This window comes from Schizosaccharomyces osmophilus, chromosome 2, assembly GCF_027921745.1.
Source record: "Schizosaccharomyces osmophilus chromosome 2, complete sequence".
Taxonomy (NCBI): domain Eukaryota; kingdom Fungi; phylum Ascomycota; class Schizosaccharomycetes; order Schizosaccharomycetales; family Schizosaccharomycetaceae; genus Schizosaccharomyces; species Schizosaccharomyces osmophilus.
Window position 1 is genome coordinate 67,100 of NC_079239.1, and position 26,098 is coordinate 93,197.

At 37.5% G+C, this 26,098-nt stretch overlaps 15 protein-coding genes and 1 non-coding gene across 16 annotated transcripts; 10 read left to right on the plus strand and 6 right to left on the minus strand.

Moving 5' to 3' along the window:
- Positions 1–133: 133 nt before the first annotated feature.
- Positions 134–1,687, minus strand: SOMG_02533 (catalase; the record flags this gene model as incomplete). The annotated part of the gene is made up of 1 exon (XM_056181325.1): positions 134–1,687. The coding sequence occupies one exon, from the start codon at positions 1,685–1,687 to the stop codon at positions 134–136; it is 1,554 nt and encodes a 517-aa protein (XP_056037849.1).
- Positions 1,688–2,173: 486 nt separating this feature from the next.
- SOMG_20120 lies at positions 2,174–2,245 on the plus strand. The gene has a single exon. It is a non-coding gene; the product is annotated as a tRNA-Thr (tRNA).
- Positions 2,246–2,684: 439 nt separating this feature from the next.
- Positions 2,685–4,202, plus strand: SOMG_02534 (transmembrane transporter; the record flags this gene model as incomplete). Its single annotated transcript, XM_056181326.1, has 1 exon — positions 2,685–4,202. One exon carries the CDS (start codon positions 2,685–2,687, stop codon positions 4,200–4,202), a length of 1,518 nt encoding a protein of 505 aa, XP_056037848.1.
- A 2,740-nt stretch (positions 4,203–6,942) lies between these two features.
- Positions 6,943–8,217, minus strand: SOMG_02535 (uncharacterized protein; the record flags this gene model as incomplete). The annotated part of the gene is made up of 1 exon (XM_056181327.1): positions 6,943–8,217. One exon carries the CDS (start codon positions 8,215–8,217, stop codon positions 6,943–6,945), a length of 1,275 nt encoding a protein of 424 aa, XP_056037847.1.
- Positions 8,218–9,066: 849 nt separating this feature from the next.
- Positions 9,067–9,537, plus strand: pmp20 (thioredoxin-related chaperone Pmp20; the record flags this gene model as incomplete). The annotated part of the gene is made up of 1 exon (XM_056181328.1): positions 9,067–9,537. The coding sequence occupies one exon, from the start codon at positions 9,067–9,069 to the stop codon at positions 9,535–9,537; it is 471 nt and encodes a 156-aa protein (XP_056037846.1).
- Positions 9,538–10,329: 792 nt separating this feature from the next.
- Positions 10,330–10,554, plus strand: new25 (Schizosaccharomyces specific SAP domain containing protein; the record flags this gene model as incomplete). Its single annotated transcript, XM_056181329.1, has 2 exons — positions 10,330–10,366; positions 10,391–10,554. 2 exons carry the CDS (start codon positions 10,330–10,332, stop codon positions 10,552–10,554), a joined length of 201 nt encoding a protein of 66 aa, XP_056037845.1.
- Positions 10,555–11,072: 518 nt separating this feature from the next.
- ura4 (orotidine 5'-phosphate decarboxylase Ura4) lies at positions 11,073–11,921 on the plus strand (the record flags this gene model as incomplete). Its single annotated transcript, XM_056181330.1, has 1 exon — positions 11,073–11,921. One exon carries the CDS (start codon positions 11,073–11,075, stop codon positions 11,919–11,921), a length of 849 nt encoding a protein of 282 aa, XP_056037858.1.
- Positions 11,922–12,369: 448 nt separating this feature from the next.
- On the minus strand, positions 12,370–12,699 carry tam14 (ER stress associated protein Tam14; the record flags this gene model as incomplete). Its single annotated transcript, XM_056181331.1, has 3 exons — positions 12,370–12,431; positions 12,487–12,619; positions 12,694–12,699. 3 exons carry the CDS (start codon positions 12,697–12,699, stop codon positions 12,370–12,372), a joined length of 201 nt encoding a protein of 66 aa, XP_056037857.1.
- A 797-nt stretch (positions 12,700–13,496) lies between these two features.
- On the minus strand, positions 13,497–14,912 carry alg11 (GDP-Man:Man3GlcNAc2-PP-Dol alpha-1,2-mannosyltransferase Alg11; the record flags this gene model as incomplete). The annotated part of the gene is made up of 1 exon (XM_056181332.1): positions 13,497–14,912. The coding sequence occupies one exon, from the start codon at positions 14,910–14,912 to the stop codon at positions 13,497–13,499; it is 1,416 nt and encodes a 471-aa protein (XP_056038591.1).
- Positions 14,913–15,553: 641 nt separating this feature from the next.
- Positions 15,554–16,123, minus strand: rpl902 (60S ribosomal protein L9; the record flags this gene model as incomplete). The annotated part of the gene is made up of 1 exon (XM_056181333.1): positions 15,554–16,123. One exon carries the CDS (start codon positions 16,121–16,123, stop codon positions 15,554–15,556), a length of 570 nt encoding a protein of 189 aa, XP_056038592.1.
- Positions 16,124–16,329: 206 nt separating this feature from the next.
- rpl35 (60S ribosomal protein L35) lies at positions 16,330–16,908 on the plus strand (the record flags this gene model as incomplete). Its single annotated transcript, XM_056181334.1, has 2 exons — positions 16,330–16,466; positions 16,677–16,908. 2 exons carry the CDS (start codon positions 16,330–16,332, stop codon positions 16,906–16,908), a joined length of 369 nt encoding a protein of 122 aa, XP_056038589.1.
- Positions 16,909–17,174: 266 nt separating this feature from the next.
- Positions 17,175–19,397, plus strand: rng3 (UCS-domain protein Rng3; the record flags this gene model as incomplete). Its single annotated transcript, XM_056181335.1, has 1 exon — positions 17,175–19,397. The coding sequence occupies one exon, from the start codon at positions 17,175–17,177 to the stop codon at positions 19,395–19,397; it is 2,223 nt and encodes a 740-aa protein (XP_056038590.1).
- Positions 19,398–19,654: 257 nt separating this feature from the next.
- Positions 19,655–20,152, minus strand: SOMG_02544 (endoplasmic reticulum EF hand protein; the record flags this gene model as incomplete). Its single annotated transcript, XM_056181336.1, has 1 exon — positions 19,655–20,152. The coding sequence occupies one exon, from the start codon at positions 20,150–20,152 to the stop codon at positions 19,655–19,657; it is 498 nt and encodes a 165-aa protein (XP_056038595.1).
- Positions 20,153–21,021: 869 nt separating this feature from the next.
- On the plus strand, positions 21,022–22,092 carry bcd1 (snoRNA biogenesis protein Bcd1; the record flags this gene model as incomplete). Its single annotated transcript, XM_056181337.1, has 1 exon — positions 21,022–22,092. The coding sequence occupies one exon, from the start codon at positions 21,022–21,024 to the stop codon at positions 22,090–22,092; it is 1,071 nt and encodes a 356-aa protein (XP_056037326.1).
- Positions 22,093–22,737: 645 nt separating this feature from the next.
- Positions 22,738–23,701, plus strand: SOMG_02546 (nuclear export chaperone; the record flags this gene model as incomplete). The annotated part of the gene is made up of 3 exons (XM_056181338.1): positions 22,738–22,822; positions 22,873–23,084; positions 23,156–23,701. 3 exons carry the CDS (start codon positions 22,738–22,740, stop codon positions 23,699–23,701), a joined length of 843 nt encoding a protein of 280 aa, XP_056038593.1.
- Positions 23,702–24,189: 488 nt separating this feature from the next.
- sen54 (tRNA-splicing endonuclease subunit Sen54) lies at positions 24,190–25,481 on the plus strand (the record flags this gene model as incomplete). The annotated part of the gene is made up of 3 exons (XM_056181339.1): positions 24,190–24,290; positions 24,363–24,500; positions 24,560–25,481. 3 exons carry the CDS (start codon positions 24,190–24,192, stop codon positions 25,479–25,481), a joined length of 1,161 nt encoding a protein of 386 aa, XP_056038594.1.
- Between the last annotated feature and the right edge of the window lie 617 nt (positions 25,482–26,098).

Below are 26,098 nucleotides of genomic sequence, written 5' to 3' on the forward strand. Positions count from 1 at the left end.
TAAAAAATAGGAGAATGTGACTAGCAATTCTCCTATCGCGAATGCTGTTATTGTTAATGAACTTCATTAAAAATGAAAAGCTTAATTATTGCTCGTTTGTCATAAATCTCGTTACTATCATGTCATATTTTCCTTAATTAGCTGGTTCAAACATATGCTTGTTGCCTTGATTCACAACCTTGTTTCCGGTTTTAGTAGCCTTTTGAGCCTCTTCCTCAGTAGACTTTTCAATCCGAGCTCCCAATTCGGGATGGACTCTACCGAATACCTTATATTGTCTTTGTCGTACCACGGGAACTGCTTTGGAAAGATGGCCTGCAACATTTTTGACAAAGTTGTCTTGTTGACCAGGTTGTTTTCCTAAAACCCTCTCCCAGAAAGCTCTAGGCTGCTCAAAGTCAACATCGGTAATTTCATCCATATGATAAGTAACTTCACCAACCCACTTTTCGTGATTCTCGTTAGGCTCATGATATTCCTTGGCCAAAGGTTGTAATGATGAAGGGTAGTTGGGCATACTACCTTGATTATCAGTAACATTCATGGGTCCATCACGAGAATAATTAAAGACAGGGCATCTAGGCTTGTTCACGGGAATTTGCTCAAAGTTAGCACCCAAGCGATGACGATGAGTATCAGGGTAACTGAAAGTGCGAACTTGCAAGACTGGGTCAGGAGAAACATCCACACCTGGTAGCATATGAGAGGGAGAAAAAGCAGCTTCTTCAATGTCGGTAAAGAAGTTTTCAGGGTTTTTGTCCAAAGTCATACGGCCGACTTCATGCATGGGAACATCTTTGTGAGGCCATACCTTGGTAAGGTCGAAGGGGTTGTATTTAAACTTTTCAGCATCCTCAGGTGTCATAATCTGTACATAAAGAGTCCAGCTGGGATAATCACCACGATCAATTGCTTCAAACAAATCTTGTCGTCCAAACTCTGGGTTTATTCCGAACATCTCAGCAGCCTCTTCATTCGTCATACTCTTGGTTCCCTGGTTGCTAAGGAAGTGCCATTTGCAATAATAAAATTCGTTCTTATCATTGACAAACTTGTACGTGTGACTAGAAAAACCATTCATAAATCGATATCCATAAGGTGTACCTCCGAGGTCAGAAAAAAGAATCATGACCTGATGAGTGGATTCTGGATTTTGAGATAAGTAATCCCAATAAGCGGTATTGTCCCGTAGGGCACTTTGGGGGTCTCTTTTCTGAGAATGGATGAACACGGGGAATTTAGCAGGGTCACGAATGAAGAAAATAGGAGTATTGTTTCCAACCATATCGAAAATACCATCTTCAGCATAAAACTTAAGGGCAAATCCTCGAGGGTCACGGAAGGTGTCCGGAGAACCTTGTTCACCACTGACCTGGGAAAATCTTGCTAACATGGGAGTTTTCTTTCCAACTTTATTGAACATTTTCAATTTTGTGAATTTCGTAATATCCTTTGTTACCTCAAAGGTGCCAAATGCACCGGAACCTTTGGCATGCACGACACGTTCGGGAATCCTTTCACGGTCAAACTTTTGGTACAGATCAATCAAATGGAAATCCTGCAATAGAATAGGACCTCCTTTACCGATACGAGCACTAGCAAGTGAATTGTAAATAGGACATCCCGTACTAGTGGTGTACACTGGGGCACTTTCGCCTTGTACTAACTTCTTAGCTTCCTCTAGCATTTTGATAAGCTATTAATGGTAAATACGATGATTAAATGTAGAAGCGCCCGGCAACTTACATATAAATCGCTTGTAAATTGAAAACGTAATTCTTAAACTGCTGTACTTTTGTTTAATGTTAAAATTTGTCATTCCAATGTATAATTACAATGCATATGATTGGAAATTATTAGGTAACCGATAATTATGTCAGTAGTGGCGAGCGCATTATAAAAGAAATCAAGAGCTTATAGTTGACTTGCACAGACATCTTTATAAAGTGGATTGATTGTTGATATCAACATCCGTTCAGGGTTTTTACAGCTCAATTACCGTTGGAAGTATGCTCCTGTGACTCTAGCATTGTTTTAAAACGGATTGCTGTATGTTTACATATGCGGTCATGTCATCTATTATCATTTTATCATAGAAAGCGTCCCTTTTACGAATGAACGGTTCGTTCCATATACCATTTGTATAGGAATATCCTGTGGAGTTCAGCGAATTGCTCTTGTAGCTCAGTGGTAGAGCGCTTGCCTAGTAAGCAAGAGGCCCAGTGTTCGAGTCACTGCTGGAGCATTTTTTTATTTTATTTTGAGATAAAATAAAGGATTGAACAACGATTGTAAGACTTTATATTTAAGCAACAATGGTGTTTTAAAACTAATTAAATAAATGAATTGATTGTTGTTGTTTTCTTTGATCATTTAATTCCAATTTGGAAACGTGTTTTCTTCATTTTTCACTATCCTATCCTCTTTGACAATCTTTATGCGTTCACAAATCCCATATAGTTTGATACAATTATTGTCTATCCTTTTGTAAATTGTTTATAAGACTGTTAAGAAGCCGAAATTCTTTTTTTGCAATTTTTATTCGTTTTTTTTTTGTGAAATTGGAATGTAATAAACAAAAGTAACATGCGTCAGGTAACAAACATATGATCAGAAAATGTTTTGCTCACGTTGAATTTTTAGTGAAAGCCAGACATAAAGAAAAAACTAATAAATAGACAAAAATGACACCGCCAGTAGAAAATGGAAACCAAAAAGATGGGATGTTTGGGATTAGCCGTCGAAGATCCCGAATTGAACCTCCTCCTACTGAATTCCTGAATGAATTGAGACCTGAAATAGAGTCTATCAAGGAAGAAAATGAATCAAACAATTTTATCAAACAGAAAAACGAATATCTTATATCTTCCAATGAGTTGGATAATAGCGGTGCGCCTAGTTTTACAGATGTGTCCACTCACTCCAAAAATGACAATGCAAATATGATTCCTCCCAAGCGATCGATCGCTTTAATTTTGGTGAATAGTATCATGTCCGACATGTCTTTTGGTGTGGCTTTACCAACATCTCCTTCCTATACTCAAAAGCTTGGTGGTACGGACGCGTTTTCTGGCTTAGTAGTGGGAATTCCAACTCTCATTTCATTATTGTTGCTTTATCCAATGCTGAAATTTGCAACACCAAAGTCTGCGAAGGGATACACGTTGTATTATCGACCAATGTTAGTTTCTGTCTTCGCTCACAGTGTTGGGCATTTGATGTATTGCATGGCCGATCAAGCAAACTGGCTGTATTTAATTCTCATTGGTCGTATGTTTAATGGTATAGGGTTTACCATGTTTTTGTATCATAAAAAGTACGCGACAGACAAATTACTTGTCGGACACAACCGCCGAACGTTTCTCGCAACGTTGAACATTCTGGCACAAACCTTGGGTTTTATGGCTGGTCCTTTCTTGGGTGGTATTTTGGCGAAAGGTACAAGAAAGTTGGATAATCGTGTTTTTAATCAATACACTGGTGGCTCATGGGTTATGATGTATATATGGATTCTTTTTGGTGTGTTTTTGGTCATTTTTTACAAAGAAGTATATCCGAAAGACGATCGTACGGTATTGGAAAAGCCTGTTGACGTTGATGAAAATAGTGGTCCATTGTCACTTAAACATATTTATTTGCTTACTTTTCTTGGATTAGCTGCTTTTGTGTCGTATTTTAATATTTCTGGCTATCAAACCAGTATACCAATTTACGCGAGTAAGTTGTACAATTATAATGCTTACCAGTCTGGTAATTTTATTTCACTAGCAGCATTGGTCATTTCTCCATTTGTCTTTTTAAGCACCTTTCTTTCACGCTGGTTGGAGGATCGACATATCATGCTAATTGGATTTACTATTGGAATCATAGCTCTCGTTTTACACCTTATTTTGGATGCTGTTCACAAAATTCCTGTCCAAGCGTACTTTGTGTTCTATTCAGTAATGATGTATGGATTTAGCATTGGTTCGGCACCTTTGGTTTCACTAGCTTCTAAACAAATGCAACCCAAATATCATGTTTTGAGCAGTGTACTATTCCAAGTTGGATTGTCCCTTTCCAACACTGTTGGTGCAATATGTGGTGGTGCTATTTACAGCATCACAACAGTTGGTTTTATAGGTCTTTGTATTGGGCTATCTGTTGTTTCATTTATACAATTTTTGACTTTGTGGAATTCTATGAAGTTGAAGTTGAATTAAGTACACCTCAAGATCAGCAGGCTTGACAACTTGGTGCGTTTCCTTTGTCATTTGTGAGCGGTTGGGTGTGGTTCAGGGTATTTTTTTTTTTTTTTTTTTTTTTTTTTTTTTTTTTTTTTGGAACGTTTCGGAACACGATTGGATTTCCATACACGCGTTGCGCAATTTGTATTTTTCCCAATTTGGGGAGGCGGGAAAGGGTCTTTTGTCTTTGACCTTTTCAACATGGATTAACTGGCGATTTAAAATTCGTCATCCATCGCAAGAAATCAACGTGTATCAAGAAGAATGTCTTACTTCTCGCACGAGTTATGGATACATCATTCAAATTCATTTCATGGAAAGCCATGCTCACAGCGAAGTATACTCAATTGGTAGAGAGAGTTTATGGAAGTTTGAAGGATGCCCGAAAGCAAAAATAAAATTTAGAATATAAAAAGGTAATGTGGTATTATGGGTTTCGGTTATTATTTATAGACTTCAGCATTTTTATTAAAAATAAGATACAATGTTTATGTCAAAATATTCCTTCGGTCTTAGTGTTCGTTACACTCAATTCATGGGCTTTAGTCGCTCTGGATCTATTTGGATACCATCAGCTAAGAAAATATGTCTTTACTTTGCTCAAAAAGAGTGACACTTTTCGCTAAGTTATAAATTTGCTTCCCTTAGTTTACCGAAAACCTTTGTAGGTGGTCGACATGTTGTTTTTTGAAGGATATATATATTATCTAGATAAACAATCGAAAAGTGGTGAATGTAAGGAAGTAATGTCTTCTTGATATATCTGAAAATTTGTCGAGGCATTGGTTAATCCAAACGACATGACCAAAAATTTATAAGCTCCAAATGGTGTTTTCAAGGCTGTTTTATGTTCGTCACCTTCTTAAATCCTGAGTAAATGATAAGCTTCCTTTAAGTCTAAAGTACTGAAAACTTTAGCCGAGCATAGACAATTAACAATGTCTTCAACGTTGGGTAGAGGATAATTGTCTCTCTTGGTAATTGCATTTGAAGGTCTATAATTGACGACCATCCGGTATTGATCTGTTCCCTTCTTTGGAACTAATTATGGAGTACACATACAATTTAAGGAACTTTCTCTTATTTGTCCCTTACCCGATAAATCTTGGATTTTATCTTTGATTGTCGACAACCGACAACTCCTTTTGTGTATAGCGCCTAAGTCTTGGTGTATTATCGGGCAATTCCTGTGTCAATTCAATTGTCAGGTCCTTCCATGAATGATATGTCTTAGGAGTATTTTCAAAGACGTCTTTATTAGTTGAACTATTTTGTTCTTCAATGTTTGTTCGAAGTAAAGTTTTCAAATCCTTCGGTCTCTTCAAAAGTAATCAACCCAACATTGCTTTAATTTCAAGAGACGGAGTAAAATAAACGTTTCGTATAGTTTCTGGTTAACTATTGTTACCGGTAATGTTAGATTTCCTTTAACGTTCACTAGGCCTTTTGTTATGCTCATAAACTATTTAGGCGTAATTTGCTTTGCAAAGTCTTCTCTGAGAATTGATACATCGGCGCCTGTATCTATAAAAGCTGTAATCGGTAAATTTGCTATTTCAGGTTTTCGAAGAGGCAAACTTTGCTCCTAAAAGGATCCTGATGAGTTTTCCGTTCAAACTGTGCGTATATAGGTATGTTCGTCCTATTGCTTCTGCCTTTGCTAACTAGTCATTCATGAGAACTTGTTTTTGGTTTCAATTTTTGATAATTATTGGTACGTTCGTTTCTATAGCAATCGGAGTGTAAGGTAAAAGCCGTTGCCTTTCTATACGTTTCCTTGTCGAGTGTCTATCCATTTATGTACTTAATAAACATCAAGTTCGCCAAGCTTTTTTGGTTAATTATTATGAGATAGGACCAAGCCAGAATTTTTCTCTTTCGTTAAAAATAATTTGGTTAAAGGCATTCGTAAAATATCTTTGGGATCCGGGCATTTTTGATCTGCCTTTGGCAGCTTTCTGGAGAATTGGAATAAAGGAAAGCGATTTTTGCTCGTTCTTCAGTCAATACATCTGGTAAACAATCCAATACACTTTCAATTATCCTTCTGAAAGTCTTTGTCGGAACTTCTGATGGTTCAAATTTTTCCAGATTTATGTTAGAAACCATTAGTAAATATGCATTGTCTCTTGGTTTTTATGCCTCATATAGAAGTTCCATAAATTTGAACGGTTCAAATGTTTAAAGATCTTCATCAGTTTCCATATGGTTGAGTCTTTTTTTGTAACCTTTAATAAATTCCACTCAGGAGAGTGAGATTGGAAGAATTAGTCACAGCTAAGATTTTGCGCTGTATAAGTATGAGACTGAGTGGTTTTGAAGGTTGAATGATCTATATTTGTATAAATTAGAATCTATTTAGTATGTGCTTTGAGAATTTTCAAGGTCCAGCGACTTAAGTAGCCAAATAGACAACTAAATTTATTAAGCCCCGATCAGTCAAATCTTCCAACCTGAAAATTCGTACTTCCAACTGGAGATAAATACATCTTCTAAAGTCCATTTCTCTGTTAAAAGTTTCATTGTTTACAATTTGTAATAGAGGGACTCTTTTGTATTATGATAGTAGAATATTTCGGCCTTGAGATCATGGAAAAATATCATGATAATATATTAATCAATTAAGAAGGATTAAAAATAAATAATAAAGACAATTTTTGTGTTTGAATTTAGCGAAAAATTGAATGCCTGTAAGCAAAAGATAGCTTAGAAATACTTAGATTTCCACACTTGCTGTGTAAGCAAGTTGCTCATTTTGGGAGGGATACCAAATATAGCAAGGAATGATGATTTCAATGATATAGCGAAGGGGCCAATACACGAAACCGTAATCACGGAAAATGCTGTCACCGAAGCAGTCTACCGGAGATGACAAGGAACAAAAAATAAAAACAGCAATGCAGTAAATCAGGGAACGTTTACAAACCTTCGCAAAGCATGAAGATTTGGTATTTAATTGATCCTGTTCCTTATAAAGTGCAAAAATTGAAGACAACCAAACAATGTTGGAAACGGATCTATTTAGCCATTCATTAAGGAATACAACAGGTTCAATACCAATCGCTGCAGAAAGAATACCGAAGGTATCACTCACTGCAATAAGAATACTGAAGGAAAGTAAAAAAGAAAACACACCGGCAATCATGAAAAAGAGCTTGAATTGAACAGGTCGCCAAACCCCAATACCAAAAGAGGCAAGTAAAAGAAGTAGACGACGAATAAAAACCTCAATTGGGTAATCGAAGTTGTTGTAGATATAAGGAATACTAATATCTAAAGTGATACCAATTGCTATAGCAACAATATGTATTAATAACCCATACTGAATAGGCAGTACTTTTGCTGGTTGGGACAGGAGTGCGTAGATCCAAATACAAGCTGGGAGTAATAAGAAAGGTGTAACAATTAATGAAGTGAAATCAAAGTTATTCGAAAAAGACTCATACTCATCAATATCATAATTATGATCACTGAAGTAAACATTAGAACCAGCAGCAGAACCCAAGCTTGTCAACGGTCTCGTAGCAGTACAATAAAGACCCGAGTCATTTATCTTCAACTGAAAATCCTGGTAATTAGTATCGCGCGAAACTATACTGTTTACCACCGAACTTTTGTTGCAGTTGAATGCCCCAGTCAACTCATGTCGCTTCTCCGGAGGAATATAAATAAAAGTTTCAAAGCTGTCTACATCAAGCTGCGAGAAAAGCTCAGATAGAGATTCCGTTTCTCCTAAGGAGCCCAAAGCACACTCCGAATCCTTTGCATTAAAATATGTCGTAGCCGTTGGATTTTCATCTCCAGCAATATAATAATAAGAAAAGAAAGCGTTTGTATTATTGTCACGCAGTTCTACATTTTCACATTCAATGCTGATATGATACTGTCTATGTTCAGGAATGTAGACACCAAATCGAGCACTACTCACCTGCAAGATGCAATAGAGAGAAACCAGCCATAACAGCCAACTTCTTCCTGGAAAAAGATCCATTTGAACTTTTTCTGGCTCTTATTTCGTTGTCGGTTGAAAATAGAACAGAAAAAACATGCTGTTCAGCTATAAGGTGGGGTTTGTACGCAATGGCAAGAAAGTTGGTTCCAAGGTCTAGACACTCTACCATAATCATCTCCCATATATTTGAAAGCGTAAAGCATTCCAAATCCACATGTGAATTTGAGTTTCCTTCCTTTTGCCTTGGAAGGATTCCTTTGAATACAAGCAAAAGAAATCACCAACGTGTCGTTTATCCAAATCATATCCAATAGGTTTTCGACCATTCTAAATAGTCATGTTTTCCATGAAACATGAAACGGTTCTCCTCGAAACAGTCCTTTATTTATTTATTTATACATTCATTCTCTTCCTGCAATGGGAAAGGTCAAAATGTCCTCCTTTGTACGATACTTTCACGATAAAACGACTTTGTTCCTTCCTGTAATCTCAACAGAAGGCAATGCAGCTTGTTAAAAAGAATACTGTCGACAAACAGACTGGCTTATACCATTTACGAGTTGTGAAGACAAATACGGTAATCCCCAAATCCACCGGGTCTCCGTCATCCTATCAGATCATACTTGGTGAAAATTTCTGAATGAAACAAGTGGAAAAGCAAGCAACCCATGCATCATCGATTGGTGAAAACCATGAGCAATGGAACAGGAAGAACTGGGAATAAGCACGGCATATTCCCAACCCGTCCTTTGATGTTGCTTTACGTCACCAAAAGAAACGCAAAGAAAATTCATCGAGGGTGGCATTCAGATATAAAAGTGGGCGACTTGGCAGACTTGTCTCAACTATAACAAGAAGAAACATCTTTTATCTATCAATTCTTTAACAATGGTCGCTGTTGGAACTCCTTTGCCTAAAGTTACCCTCTGGGAAGACAAGCCCGGTCAAAATGTTGAATTGCCATCTCAGGGCAAGATCATCGTTGTCGGTGTACCTGGTGCATTCACTCCTCCTTGCTCTTCTCACGTCCCTGGATACGTCGCCAACGAAAAGGCTTTTGAAGCTAAGGGTGTCGCTGGCGTTTACGTTGTTGCTGTCAATGACGTTTTCTGCACTGCTGCCTGGAAGAAGACTTTTGAAGGCGGTGAACAAAGCAAGGTCCACTTCCTTGCTGACTGGAACGGTCAATTCACCAAGGGCTTTGATGCCTCTTTTGATGCTAGCGGACTCTTAGGTCCTCTCCGCTCCCAGCGTTATGCCGCTGTTGTCGAGGATGGCAAAGTCACCAAGGCTTTTGTTGAAGACGAAGTCACTAATGTCAGCGTTACTGCTGCCGACAACGTCCTCAAGTCTCTTTAAATCAATGAAAACAGAATCGACTGATCAAAAGAGTATGCTGAGATGCATTCAAAAGCGGTCTAGGTGCTTTTTTTCGTCGATGCATGGACTCACTGTATCATGATATTTTATGATGAATAGACGTAATGAATGAAAACTGTCTTAGTATTTCCTTTTAATACGATGTATCATATTGCGGGGAGGTGTAATAATTTTGTGTAGAATTCAAATGTTGTCGATATTATTTGTCTGTAGCTAAGACGGTAGGAGAGACAAAGAGACAAGTAGGTATTTCTTTGGAAAGAGCATTGTAGGGATAGTATTGGAATTGGTTTTGGTTGATGCAGCAGAGGAGCTTCACATCGGTAGCCAAAGAGATTGACCCAACCGTCAGAGATCCCTAGAGATCCCTTGTTTATCCTTTTCTCTTTTCTATTTCTACTGACTTTTTTCATTGAATTCATCAAATGAAGGAACGATGGTGATAGTGACTTGCCCTTCCAGTACCCTGTTTGCCTATACACTCCCAAGGCGTATGTAGGCACCCACACCCACACCCACACCCACACAGTAATTGTCTGTATGTTTTCCATGTAACGAGTTCTTTGAATCCAAATAGGGTAGCCATTAATTCCATACTTATATGTTGTTTTCTTTTTCTTTTTTTTTTTTTTTTTATGTGATATTCCTCTTTTGTAAGCCAACTTCATCTAGCATTCAAACAAAGCCGGAATTGTTTTGAGGTTTCTCATTTCTCTGCGTGTTTCCCACCTTGTGTTTCTTTGTCGATCTATGGACTTTTTTGTCAGCATCATGAAGGTATCTAAAGCGTTGACGCTTACATTTGCAGGTATTATTGTTGTGTCATCTCTAGTCGTGGCCTTTTCGCCTTCCTCAAAATCAGCTCATTTAAAATCCTGGTCTAAACGGCAATTGATTTTGTACTGCGAAAGAAACGGTTTAGACAGCTCCGGCTCGTACATGGATTTACTCACTCGTGTTGAGGAGCATCAAAAGTCCAATGCTTCAGCTGACTAAACAAACATAAAGAAGAAAAAGATGTTTATTATAACCGATTGTCCTCTACATGACTTATTTTTGTAACACGACCCATGGATTGAGGACACATACGTCCAGTTTTTGCTGAGACGAAACATGATTGTTGTCCTATCCACCTTTGTCGAAAAGCAAAAGAAACTCGGCAAACCATCGTATCCGCTTTCTCGTTGGAAGCGTGCTCATGGAGTATTTTTTTTAGGAGAAAGCTGGGTTGCTCGGCATGCCGAACCGGTTTCTATCTTTGATTCAGCATCTTCCTTCCTTGAGTTCTGGAAGGATGGATTTAAACGTAAAGACACATACTTTTAATTCGGGGGACTCGCTTTCCTATAGAATCGTAGTATATCATATTGTTGAGGATTTTTGCGAAATAGCAACTCAGTATACCAAATCTTCAGTAGAGTATTACTTTGTATGTTTTCTATAAAAGAGCCGAACCTTGGCTACTTCTTTTCAAATGTCCCATTTTCTCACCTGCTTTCTGTGTTTACTTCAATATGGCACTTACAGCTACCCCAAGGACAGCAACTTTTTGTGGAGACGTAAGAAAAATGGATGCTAGACTCAATCACCAATATTCTGAAAGAGCAAATGGGTTAAGCAACCCTCTCGCAAAGTCTTTGCTTGCTTTAATGGAGGAAAAGCAATCGAATCTGTCTGTTGCCGTTGACTTGACGAAAAAAGCTGACATCCTTGCTCTCGTTGATAAAATTGGTCCTTTTGTATGTGTTATTAAAACGCATGTCGATGTCATTGAAGATTTTGATCAAGACTTCGTTCAGCAATTGACTGCCCTTTCTAAGAAACATCGATTCTTCATTTTCGAGGACCGTAAATTTGCCGATATTGGAAATACTGTCAAGCTCCAATACTCTTCTGGTGTTTACAAAATTGCTTCTTGGGCCCATATTACTAACTGTCATACCGTTCCTGGAGAAGGCATTGTTCAGGGTTTAAAGGAAGTTGGCTTACCTCTTGGTCGCGGTTTGCTTCTCTTGGCAGAAATGTCTTCCAAGGGAAGCCTTGCCACTGGCTCCTACACACAGAATACTTTAGAATGGGCCGAAAAGCATAGTGACTTTTGCATTGGCTTCATTGCTGGTCGTCGTTTCCCCAACCTTCAGCATGATTTTATCACCATGTCTCCCGGTATTGGGTTGGATGTTAAGGGCGACGGTATGGGCCAGCAATACCGTACACCCCATGAGGTTATTGTGAATTGTGGCAGCGATATTATTATTGTTGGTCGTGGAATCTATGGTGCTGGCCGGGACCCTCTGGTTGAAGCCCAACGTTACAAAAAAGCAGGTTGGGATGCCTACCAAAAACGTCTTACCAGAAAATAGCAAATGTGTTTGGGTTCAACTGACTATATATTTAAAGTGAGTATTTAGCATGGATGAACTTGGTTGTTTTTGATTGATCCATGACATGGCTAACAGTATCTTATTTTTTTTGTTAAAATGAATGGCTTAGTTTGATATAACCACTGTAGGTTTGACAAATTTAATGTAGAAAACTAATATGTAACCCATTGATGAAGTTTAACGAAAAAGACAATTATCGCTGCTTTCGCCTTGTTCCAACCGAGCAGAATACACATGACTTGGAAAAGTATGTAGGAAGAAGCTCTTTTTCTTGCTGCAAACGCATTTCAAGTACATTCCAAAGTTAAACAAGCCATTCAAGAAATAAGAAGAGACGTATAGAATTAAGAATTATAAATTGGAATCTATTTTCATTGCCTAAAAAAGCGTAGGATGTGTGCATAAAACGAACGTAAATGTCAAGTTCTTAAAAAAAGAAGCGTAAGAACGTCAAGACGGCACCAGCGCACATAATAATCAAAAAGAAAACTGTAAATCATTAGGTTAGTTGAAGAAGGGTGAGCAAACTACCAAAAACACATACGGGCTATATTACGACGAATCATGCTGGGAGGATGCTTAGCAACTCCGTGGTCTTTTGAGTTTGTTTTTACGCGTCGAGTAATATTCTTTTGAAATTGAGCATTTGCACGACGCTGAGATGGAGTTTGAACGGCCTACAATTCAAATTAGCGCGAATTCAAACACGAAAAAGAAATCCTTAGAAAAAAAGAAAAGATTTCGTACTTACAGGCATTTTTTATAAAGAATAGTTTTATTCAAATGAGTTTCTTTCTTTAGAGGACTCCTACAGATGTTCGGTTCAAAAAGCGCGTAGTACGAACAGGCCTTCCTTATTAAAATAACGCATTGAAAGAAATTGCAGAAATGTAATACAATATCATATTATAGAGAAAATGTAACCAAAAAAGGAGAAATGTGAAACTTTGGAAAAGACATTGTAAGCTGGTTTTTTTATAAATTACTTCCAAGCCCATTAACATCCGCGTATAGTTTTACCAAGAGAAGCGTAAACTTAATTATATTGTCATGATAGTCTTAAGATTCTTATTTACAGCGGTAAACTCATCAATTTGTGTTTGTTTTCTTTCTAAAGCAATCGAATTAAATAAAATTTTTAAGAGTATGAATTTAGGTGTTCTCACTTTTTGGCACCAGATCGTTAACACAAGGAGTTGAAATTAAATGGATGTATCAATCCTCTTAGAAAAAGCAGTTCATTAGTATAAACGAGATTGAGCAAAACAAGAACAAAAAAGGAAGATAAGAAAGCACCAGCATAACCCCTTGGTTCAAAGGAAGGATCGTAGTCAAAAGGGTTGTGGGTTTAGGCAGTTAAAGCATAAAAGAATAGTTCGTAATTAATAAGTGTCACATAATTGAACCAATTGAAAGGTCTTTTAAAAGCGTATACACAGTAAAGAGAAGACGAATCCCTTTCGAATTCGTTTAAAAAAAAACAAAACCTTACAACGGCTCTACAGTTTTTGGATTAGTAAATATATACGCGCCTCAGTATTATAAATCTCGTGCTTAATCCTTTGCATAAACTTCCCGTAAAAGTTTGGCAAATACATCCCCGAAATCACGCATAAACACATGCTCACCGAACCGAGCACAAGCAGATCGTGCATTAACTCGCATTTCTTGTTGTTCTTGAGTACTGAGGGTTAAAGCTTTTTGGAAAGCTTCTGCATATTCGGCAACAGTAGACGCATGAAATCCTGTAGGTTTTCCTATCCAAGGAATGACAATGTCGAACTTCGGTCCACCTGAGTTGTTAACAACAGGTATCAGGCCAGCTGCCATGTACTCAACAACACCAATACCAAAGTGTTCGTTCCACATATAGTTAACTCCTATCGAGCAGGTTCCAAGATACTCTACCACTTTAGGCCATGGGGCATCTACAATAAATTCGACTCTTTCGATTACCTTCAATTTTTGAGCGAGCCCTTTCAAAGATTCCACTAGCTTTAAATCTGTCTCATTGCGTGCACTACCAACAAGCAAAAGTTTAGCAGGAGATTCTGGGTGTTGTTGTATATAAAAAGCAAAGCTGTGAAGCAAGTCTTTATGATTCTTCTCGGGGCGATATTGCGCAAGATAAAGTAAGCTTGATTCCCGTGGACGAAGAATATCAACTTTATCAAGTTCTGAAGTATTGCAAGGTGGAAACACCACAGACAAATTAATGTCCTTACCCCATAAGGATGCAATATGATTTTGTGTCCAGGAAGAATTCGTCATCACAAAATCTGCATGACGACCTGCTTGGCTGTAAATTTTAGCAAACCATCTCCAATAAGCACCTTTGACTTTACTAACAATGGAAACCTCCTTCAGAGACTTCAACATATCGCTAGAAATTGTCGGATAGTGAACGTAGGCACCAACAGGAATATTAAGAAATGCCTTGACGACCACAAAAGTAAAGGCATAACCCATCGTATCAATAAAGATATCAGGAGCAAACCGACAAATTGCTTCTAATCCCAAAACCATACTACCCAAAGATTGGCCCAGCAAAGTGAAACGAGGCCAAACGGCAGGGGACACTAAAAATCGAAGCTTCAAAGGTACAAAGATTACTTTTGAAGAATCCAAATCAATTTCGAACGTTGTTTTTACCCTACGAAGTGCCTCTTCGGAAGAAACTAAATCTCCAGTATAGATAAGAGAAATAACGTTAGGAAAATCTGTTTGGACAGACTTTACAGCAGTCCATAGGACACGTTCTCCACCTCCTCCAGCATTGCAGTAAGGATGGAAAAATCCAACGGTACGTGCAATTTTAGGCACAACGCCCACTTTCTCATATATATCGGCTTTACGCTTGGCTACCCGTTGCAAAAGATGTCGTCCTAAGGCTTGACATATTGCACGACGAATTTCTCGATGCATCGCAAGAAATGCAATTGCACTGACTATACAAAGCGTAAATAACATCTTTTCGGCTATTTGAAAGAATATAAAGAATCACCAGACAAGAAAATGTAACCAAAAGAAACAATATAGAACAAGGAAAACAAGAAAGAAACGAGAGCCGATTTATGAATTACCTAGCCGCAAGATAATGGCAGCAAATCTACCAAAAACAAATAGAAAAACAAAGTCTTTCCAGAATGTTAAGAAAGTCAAGTTAAACGAGCTTAGATTCCTCTAAATGAACGATAATTGAGCAACCTATCAAAACGGTAGTTGCTAAGACGAAAGCAACAAACTTGCTAATATTACTTTTACATATAATATTAAAGAGGGGCTTGAAGAATAAAATGGATACTGATGAATGATCAACTCGCATGTAATTAAAAGTTACAGCGTATTGTTGAGCGAATAAACCAAGGATTCAATAGCACTCATCGCATTAAGCATTATAGGTAGCTAAGTTCGCCAAGTAGAAAAGCCAAGAAGGCATAAAATGTTCGTTTGCTTCTAATTACCGAACTCTTGCTTTTCTTTCCCAAGATTTGGCAAAACACCTTCAAAATTTCAATACGTGAACTAGTTTAAAAGATTCTACTAAAATTTACCATGATGTCAACGGACAATATGCCAACAAAACCATTTTCATTCATTCTGTATTAAATTTACTCCAACTCGGTAATGTTGCCACGCTCAGAAACATAGATACCATCCAAGAACTTACGAATATCCTTGTTACGGACATTGCAAGCTTGCTTAATGTTGGCAGAAGACTGAGAGACGTTTTCCAAAGAGTTGCCCTCAATGATCAATTCATCCTTGACGTTAGCAGACATGGAAACGGTAACACCGGGCAAGCACTTGATGACACGAGTGATACGCTCACCCAAGAAGTTGCGAATCTCGACAACGCTACCGTTTTCGGACAAGTTGATGTTGATGGGAAAGTGTGCATAGACAAGACGCATCTTGTAACGGAAACCTTGAGTAACACCGATCATCATGTTATTGATGATGGAGTAGACGGTACGAAGGCAAGCGTTGTGTAAACGAGCACCGTGCCAGACAATGAATTTGATAACATTGCCTTGCTTCTTCATTTCCAAGTCAATATGGCGCAAGCTCTTAGAAAGAGTACCACGAGGACCGGTTACGGTGACTTGGCGGGCTTTAATATCGACGCTAACTCCCTTGGGAATAGTCAAAGTTTCGTCCTTGTAAATGTCGCGGCCCATCTTGTATTCTTTAGAACTTTTTTGTATGCACGGCGCTCAACAAGTTTTAGTTTTGTTGTGGATTACTTACTCATAAAAGACAGTCACGTCTCTATCAACCCTCGTCCTGTTTAGGGTATGGTGGCGTGACTGCTTTTTTCTCTGAAAAAGTGGGTGCACAATTCAGCGCGCAACTAGTTTACTCTTGACCAACGACGAACGACGAGATGGCATTAAAGACCTTTGAACTTCGTAAGCAATCCCAAGAGAAATTGGGTGAGCAATTGCAAGAGCTTCGCCAAGAGCTTGCCTCTCTCCGCGTGCAAAAGATTGCCGGTGGTTCTGGTTCCAAATTGTCTAAGATGTAAGTTTAAAAGAGGCTGGAGAATAAGCAATGGAAGCTGGTGTGAGCAAAACGCTTTGATTTGTGAGTTGTGAATAAAGGTTTCCTTGAAAGTAAATCCCGAGAGGTAGAAACAAATTTTCATTGAGAACTGAACATGGCACCTAATCCTTGCTATTTTTCAACGGCTTAAGTCTAATGAACATATTTTGATAGCTAACCCCTATGTAGCAAGACCACTCGCAAGGACATTGCTCGTATCTTGACCGTTATCAACCAATCCAACCGTCTTGCCGTTCGTGAGGCTTACAAGAACAAGAAGTACCTTCCTCTTGATCTCCGTCAAAAGAAGACTCGTGCTATCCGTCGTGCTCTTTCTCCTTATGAAAAGAGCCGTAAGACCCTTAAGCAAGTCAAGAAGGAACGCCACTTCCCTCTCCGCAAGTACGCCCTCAAGGCTTAAATTGGTTAGGCTGAATAAAATCTAAGTAATTGCTCCTGCATCTTCCAATATTGTTTCTGTCGTAGTGTTTTGTACAGTAGTAGCATAAGTATCTTATTTTCTTGTATTCTGTAGTGGGAAGGAGATACTAATTAGACATTTCAGTTTATTTCATCCGTACATACCTGAAATAATCTTTATAATAGAATGAGTTTGTATTCATCCACACGCCTTTACTCCCTGGGTTGTTGATTCTTCCGTACGAGTACGTCGCCTGTTCAATTTGAATGACATTTCAAAGGCAAATCGGGCTTTTGCAACAGTTACAGAGTTTTTATCCTTCTGCTTTGACGTACAGTACTGCACAATGTCTCATTGTTGAATTGATCCTACAATCACCTCTTACAACTACAATTGCTTTATTAAATCCAGAACAAACGAGTGCTAAGGAATGGAGTTATCTCTGTTCCTTGACCGACTGCTTTTCGTGTATTTTATGCTCACAAAGGTCCATTCCTTCAGAATTACATCTTGTAGCACAGAAAGTATTTGCTTCCACACTTCTTCCAAAGCTGAAGGTATGGATAGAGTACTATAGCTCTCAGTTTGTATCACATTGCGTTTCTACACCCGTCAATTTACACGACTTTCCTTTTGTATTATTCTTCCAATCTCCTCTGGGTGTTCAGTTGTTTTTTCGTTCGTGGGAAACAGATCAAGAGTCTTCAAGAGAATTACTTTTCTCCAAATTTCTATCAGTTTGCTCGTCCTCTGCTGCATTTGAGCTTGCTCGGCTTTGCCAAAACCATGACAGTCGATCCAAAACAGTACGGTTGCTTTGCCGCTCTTCCTCATTAAAGAAATCGTTCCTGCTTTCAGAATTCTATGAACAGTTGAGTGCCATCATACTTCAAGAAAATCCAGATAACCTTGTCTACGGTCTTGTAAAAGAATGTTTATTACTGACCAGTGCACACGAGTTAGTCCGACTTTCGCTCAAGAGAATGAACTCATTATTCCTTTTATGTCTTCCAGGACATCCAGAAGTTGTAAACAAAGATTTTTGTCTTGTTTGGACTGAACTAGCTGAGAGATACTGCTGTCAAGAAGATTGGCTTTATCTGTTAAATATCATTTGCAACTTTAAGTCTTGCAGAGAAGTCATACATAAAGAATGCGCTGAATTTATAGAGGAACAAATTCATTTAAGAGCAGCTAAGATGGTTGGTATTAAACTAGCTATTCAATATAACCCTAAAAGCATAGTACCTCGGGTTCAAGATCTTCTTGAATGTGGAGTCTGTGATTCACTTCTCTTAGAAACATTGCGACTCACGACTACTATTGGCTCCATAAAAAAGTTAGTTGTGGATTATCCGAAGGTTTTACGGCAACTGATAGATGGCTTGGATACAAACTCATCCTTAACTGAAGTTAATTCTTCTGCGGTTATACTCTATAATCTTTGTAAATTCAAAGTTCAAAAAGCTGAAAATGAGCAAGAATTGCAACGGTTGCGTACTATGGCTGAAGCAGATTCATCGTACACTGCTTCCCCTGAGGATGAGCAAATACCAACTGAAAAGAGGATACAAGCAATTATTAGTCTTCAAATTTTACAGAAATTGTACTCATTGTCTCATACCCATCTCTCTTTGAATGAGTTAATCTCCAAAATTTTAGTACATATTGCTAGTGTCCGAAACAGTCGGCCTGAACTTGTGCAGTATGGTGCTGTCAAATTTTTGACTAAACCTTACTTTACGGAAAGGTTTAATTTTAATGCCGCTCATGCTTTAGCAAAGATTCTCATCAGCACAGCACCTCAAAGCGTATTTACTGGCTCTTTACCTTCTAATCGAGCGATTGATCCTATTTGCAAACTACTGCAAATTAGCGAAGAAAGGATTAACGAATATCCTATTTTATTAGCAAAGTTTGAATCTTTATTAGCACTAACAAATTTAGCATCCATGGATGAAAATAGTCGTCAAGCTATTATTTTGAAATCATGGGCAGCCATCGATGACTTGCTTATAAGCAACCATGAATTAGTCCAAAGAGCAACAGTAGAACTTGTTAATAATTTGTCCCTTTCTCCATATTGCTTAATTAAGTTTATTGGCGAGAACAATTCCGGGCCCGAAGCTACACGTCTAAAAATCCTTATGGCATTAAGTGATGCTGACGATGAAGCGACAAAGTTGGCGGCATGTGGATCTTTGGTGCAAATATGCAGTTGCGAAGCAGGATGTAAAGCTATACTGGACATTTACTCGAACTTTGAGTTTGTTATTCGGATGTTGACGGATGAAAACATTGGGGTCCAACATCGTGCACTAGTGTGTATATGTAATTTTGTTTTCTCTGACAATGAAGCAATCCTTGCAGCATTCCATAAAACTCCGGAAGCCCTGTTCACATTACGTATGTATAAATCTACTCAAAGAGAACTATTGACATTGAAGGAAGAAGCACTTTTGAGGATCAAAAGTTTAACGAAAACGTGAGCAAACAGAACATTGGAGAAGAAACAGTATAGCATCACATGTTTTCCAAAAAGATACTTCAATTGAAAAGACCATGATGATGCAAAGTGAATGAGTTTGCATAGATTAAATATTTAATAAAGATTATCCAAATAAACATATTAACAGTAGGATACAAGAAAGTAAATTGTAAAATAAGATCTCAAAAAAAAAAAAGACAACAAAGAAAACGATTGACATCCATTCTACGGCAGACATTGCATTCATTCCTTATTTTCTTATATTTGAATGGTTACTCGGCGGAACTTGGTTGGGATGTTGTTTGGCTTCAAATAATGCTTACGTCTCTCTTCAGGTCGTTTTTCGCCGTGAAAAAGTTCATCATGCTTTTGGAAATGTTCAATATCCTCGGGATGATTCCAGTTTTCGTCAGGTTCATCGAGACCGGCAGGATGGTACTTCTCTACGTGATGCATTTCAAACTCTTCTTCTTCATCTCCATGATGTCCAGGAAAACCAAAGTCAGTAAGCTCACCTCCATTCTTACGAAAGTCTAAGAATTCGTCCAAAGTGACATATCGATTTTGCGAAGCATCAGTTTTCTTTAGAACGTCAACCAAAATTTCATTCTTTTTGAAGATCGGAACATCATCATTATTATAAATACCGTAAAGAGTAAGGATATCACGATCGGTCCAGTATCCTTTGTTTGCTAAATCATGAAGACGAAAAAAGGATTCGTCTGTGAATTTATCAATATGGTGTTCTTCTTTCATATGTTTTTCAATCCATCCTGCAAACACTGTATTAAAAAAAAGTAGAAATGAGAAACATTTAAAAACCTTCGTAATCATAGTTTCCGTTCCAAATGAAGTTAAGTATTCGTGTAGTGGGTAGTAGGTAACTTGGTTTCTTATGTTTGATATATGATGAATGGTTGTAGCTTTTCATGAATATCTAGAAGAATAAACAAAAAAAATACCAGGTGAATGAAAATGAGAAAAAGACAAGAAAATTAAAAAGTTTTACATTAATTCCTACAGAGTTTTGGTTGACTGGTCATAATACAAGACAGAACGTAGTATCGACTTTTTACCAATACTTTTCTTCGCTTCTCTTTTTCTTCTTCTTTTCAGATTCTATTTTGAGTTCAGTTTCACCATACCGGCTCCGTTTCAGAGACTATTTATATTGTTTGGATACCAGGATTAAGTAAATAAACAAAAGAATATGTAAGAATCTAAATGTTTGGCAAGCAATCAACAAAATCGAACCTGATTTAATTTTTGTTTTTTTCTCTTTAATTACATCCTACCTAGAACTTGTAATCCTGAAACGTTCTCATAAAACGTATCCTGTAAGGTACATTTCGATGTGAGCGTTGTGCATCTACAACAATTTCCATAGCCATTGATAAAATTTATACTGCTTAATTTCTGTAATTTATCTCTTTTTATTTTTCGAGTTAAAAGCTTGATTCTTCAAAAATCCATTCAAAGTTTACAAGCTGCCGTTTTATAGTGCCAGAATTGAAATTTATTAATTTTATTTATATAATGACCTTTAATTATTCTTTATAAGCTCATAGGGTTTCCTTGCCTTTAACATTTGCCTGCAACCCATTTCATCCTTTTTCTCCTTGAGCATGTCAGAAGGGCGATCCAAAATTTGCTCTGTTTGCAAGACAAATGTTAGCAAATATAGATGCCCTGGATGTGAATCTTTGTATTGCTCTTTAAGCTGCAATAAAACCCATAAAGAGCGGACAGAATGCTCAGGTAAAAGAGACCCCACAAAATTTATTCCTAAAAACCAACTAGTGAGTCATTTAAACTCTGACTATAACTTCCTTTCTGGGTTGGAAAAGGTTTTAGAAAAGAAGGAGAAGGATGAATCCGCCTCCATTCATCGCGCAGATCGAAATCGGACACAGTTAAAACGATCGATTGAAAAGACAGGGATTAATGTTCATCTAGCACCTCCTTCAATTAAGAAAAGAAAAGACAATAAAACACACTTCGATAGAAAGAAAAGACATGTAGTGTGGACCATCGAATGGCAGCTTCATGATGTTTCTATTCAGGGATCTCCAATTGCTGTTTGCTTGACTCACCAGAATAATGAAAATGACTCCATTGATAAACTATGGGAAAATTTTCTTAAAGAAAATGAAAATAAGTTACCTATAGATCTCTCAAAATTTCAGCTGGGTAACCATCCAAAATGGGTCATGAAAGCGAGACGATCAGTTTCTCGCGGTGATATTTTCAAAAAGGTGTCACCCTTCGTACCATTCTCATCTGTATTGCAACAGATAGAAATTTTCGAATTTCCAACGGTTCATATTCTTCCTGGAGAGATTCCTGTCTTTACACTTTCTGATTACGAAACATCATCCGAAGAAGAAGAAGAAGAAGAAGAAGAAAGTGAAAGCTCGGATAGTGAGTCCTCTTGTGATAGTACTGACAGAGAAAGTGATACCGAGAGACTAGACTTAGCTTCTTCAAATGAAGAATATTCAGCAGGTCCCAAGGAAACACCAATTCCCACTTTCGATGCTACATCAAATAAAGAGGAAGAAAAGGAAGTACAAAGTAATTCACCGGATGCTTCTTTGGATGATGCACTTTTGTTAAATAAGGAAAAATCAAATGCTGTTGGAGACTCAACAACTCTTCCTCCCTTGTTCGGTTCTTTTTTCCAAAAGAAAGATTGATTTTGGTACATATTTAAATGGCATAGACTATGCTGTCTGTTTTTTTTTTGATATTACGGGTTTTTGGTATAATGGGTTTTGGTTAATGATCTCAATAGAATGCATGTTTGGTTCATATTATTAAAGTATAGAAGGTTTATTTCCTTTGATATTTTTCAATGCTCATTCCTTCCTTTTGGAAATCAAAATCAACTCAAACTTTCTAGTTAAAACCCACATTTTTTATTAAGCCATCACTTCTATCCGTTTCTTTTTTTTTTTTTTTTTATATGCAATTCTTCAAAAACTATTGCCTCGGAATCCTCTTATAGACAATGATAATCCTTCGAGATTGCCTTTGTTTTCTTAAGCCATTGTGAATCTACCGGTGGTCCATACGCCGTTAAATTGAATTCTACTAAACATGGAAGATAAAATAACACTACTATCCAATTTATTCCCAAATCAAGCTAGAGAAATCTTAAGTAAATACTTGTTCATACAGAATCCAAATAAAAATTCTCTTTACTCCTTAAAAACTATCCATTTCCTAAAGTTATAGTTTTGTTTTTGTATATCTTTGTTTCTTTCATAAATTTCACTCCCTTACTCATTACCCTTGAACTTCCCGACCAACCTTTGTCCTACTGCACAATATAGAGCAAAATGGCAAAACGACAGAATAATGCGTCAGAAGACACTCAGATGAATGAAATTATGAAAGCTCCAGACATGGATTTCATTAATATCGGTAGGCAGTCTCTTGGAAGCTAGAATGGCCACGCTGACATTGAATTATAGATTTTGAATTTTTTGACCCTCAGCCTATTGACTTCCATGCTTTTAAAAACTTGTTGAAACAGTTGTTGGGCTATGATCACACAAACGTAAACATTAGTGCTCTTTCTGATTTAATTTTAAGCCAGCCTTTATTGGGCTCTACTGTCAAGATCGATGGAAACAATTCCGACCCTTATGCTATGCTTTCTGTCATAAATTTAAATAGCAGAAGAGTAAGTCTACTATAATGGTTTAATGCAATAGACCTGGAAGAACGGGACAGAATACTAATATATACATTTAGGAAGAGCCGGTGATAAAGGAACTCACTTCTTATGTGCTTTCTAGAATTGCAGCGTCCAATCCAAACATGGAGAAGCAAGTGCGTGAACTATTGTCTCCGGATTCCAATGCACAGATTGGTTTGATTATCAACGAACGATTGATTAACATGCCCGTTCAAGTAATTCCTCCTATGTACAACATGCTTTTAGAAGAAATGCAGTGGGCTATCGATGCGAATGAACCGTACAACTTTACTCATTATCTATTGTTGTCAAGAAGTTACGTTGAGGTCGCTTCGAAGCTTGATGATGAGGATGAACGACCCAAGAAGAAAGGCAAAAAAGCAGGAGAACAAGAGCTTTGCTACTTCCATCCAGAAGATGAACAGTTTCGTCAAGCTGGACTGGCCGTTGCCGATTACTCTTTTGCCAACCAGGATTTCAACCCTGATATGAACCGCGTGTTCCAGGATGCTGGTATTAAGCCTCAAGGTGAATCAATTTTGTTGACTCACGATGCTTTCAAATCTTTAGTTCCTCAACTGCTAGATGTGTATAATGCTTAATACACGTGACTACGCTGCTAAAAGCTCAAAAATATTTCTACTTGATTTCGTTATTTTGGTTTTGCTGGGAATTTGGTTCTTTAGGTTTTCATTTTAAAACGGCGATAATAAATCCGTTTCAATTAACAACATGTAAATCAATTCAAAAGTCGTTACAGATTTCACGTATTGCTTACATGCTATACATTCATCAACAACCAGCTCTCACGGTCTGTGTAGTTTATTTCATACAAGTTATGGAATGTTTCAATTGCCATAGTCATCCTTTTAATATGCAAAAGTAATGTATACATCAAAGAGAACTAGAAATAAAATATAAATAGTAACATTCTCTTTTTTATTTTATTTTTCGATTCTTATCTTTTGTTTTCTCTATTTAGATCATTTACCAGGTGCCGATTACAATTTCTCTTTACTTACTTCGCTAAAGAAGTCAACGAAATAGGATTCATTAAAGGCAGTAGAACATATTGACAAAAATACATTTCATGAATGCTCAAGAGGGCGAAAACCCTTTCACCAATTTTGAAGATGCTGTAGACGCTACTGAAGATGTTCAAGATTGGCGCTTCTTGTCCAATGTAAAAGTGTACGCAATGGCGATCAAAACCTTTCAAAGAACTCTTCATTTCTTTAATTTAATTTTCTAACATTAATCTAGAGACCAAGGCAATTACACAATTCCTAAAAGAGGAGAAAAAGATTTTGAGCCAGATGGAACACTGAAACAAGAGGGAGTTTTAGAGCTTAGCCGTAAGGCTATGTACGATGCATTGTCAGTGGAAAGACTTATTTCTTTGTAAGTTACAATATCACGACGCTTTGATTGGAGAAGCGTTAGCTAACTAGTCGTTCAAGCAAGCATGTTATTATAGGAGTATGGAATTGGGAGAAGAAGATGGCTTGCGTAGAGAAAGTGCACGGACCTTTTTTTAAAACAATGGGCCAAGGTGATTCAAAAAATCGTGTGTGGCTTCTCCCGGAAGAAACATTATATTTGGTAGAACGAGGATCAATGGAATGCTGGGCACCAAATGGTGTCCCTATGAGTCTACAGTCTCTCTATGCAGCAACTATACCGTTTTGTGGCTCTTTAGAAAGTTATCTTGTATACGCTCACCTGCGAAGATGTGGATTTTCGGTTGTGCGATCCAAACAAGTACAAAGAAACTACGATAATTTATCCAACTCTACAGATAATGCAAGGATTGGGTTATGGAGTGTTGGAATGAAGAAAGTATTGTCTGCTTTCCATTATTTGAGCTTTATAAAACTTTGGTCGCCAAAGAGCAGCAAAGGTTACGGTTTTTTACCAAAAAGAACTTACAGAGACTTTAAACAAGTATATGAAGATATCCAAATTGTCCCTGGGTACTTTCCGAGGCCACATACTCTTGATGAAGAATTCGTAGCTCCTTTTCAACTAACTTATGATGTATATAAACCGTCCGAAATTTTCAAGAAGTCAGCCTTGAAAGAGCCAGATTTTAGAATATGTGTTGTTGATGCTCAAAGTACAGTCGTTCCGACATGTATGCAGCTAAACCGTCTCTTCGGCATAGTCCCTATTCAAGAGAACCCGTCGAGGCATATGATGCAAAGACTAAAGGAGGGAGTTAGGAGTGTTATTTTTGCTGTTGTTGATTATGGTGTCGTTAGTTACGTTCGATTTTCTGATGTATGTATGAATGAAAAATTGTTTCTTGAGCAACCCAGAAAGCGCGGAAAGGGAGACGTAAAGAAAAAGGGAATTACAAATACTAATCTAAAAGGGAATTGACGGAATTCTCTTTAAATTTCTTGTCGGCTCAAACGGTTGATCGGTATAGGTCAAAAAATCATATGAACCACTATTTCATTGGACGATTCTTTTTCATAAAAGTCAAGGAATTGTCTACGATTATCGGAATTATCTTCAAAATATGTCTTCTTTTTATGACTTTGACAGATGTATATTTCCGATCGCCAAGACGCTCGATCATCTATTTACCGAATCAATAATTTACCAGGTAAAGTGATTCCCATTATAATAAGAAATTGAATGTGAAATCTTTATGCCAAGCAAATTAAATGAATTATCGTACGGTGTTCGAGAACAGGTTGAATTCTACTTACCATGCCCAATCTAGAAGCGGTGCTTAAAAGATCCATTAAAGAACATTTTTTTGCTGTTACCAAATAGTTACAATTTACTATATGCGTCGAACAATCTACATTTGTCGACTCAGCGGAGATCGAAGTCATTTTGAACAATTACTTATAGAGTAAACAAATGCATATTTGACTCATCCTACATTGTAAAGGTGTTAGTTTACTTCTTTGACTACTGATACTTGTGGTTTTCTCACAATTTTGCAAAATGAATGGCCAACGGTACTAACAGTAGAAAAGACAATC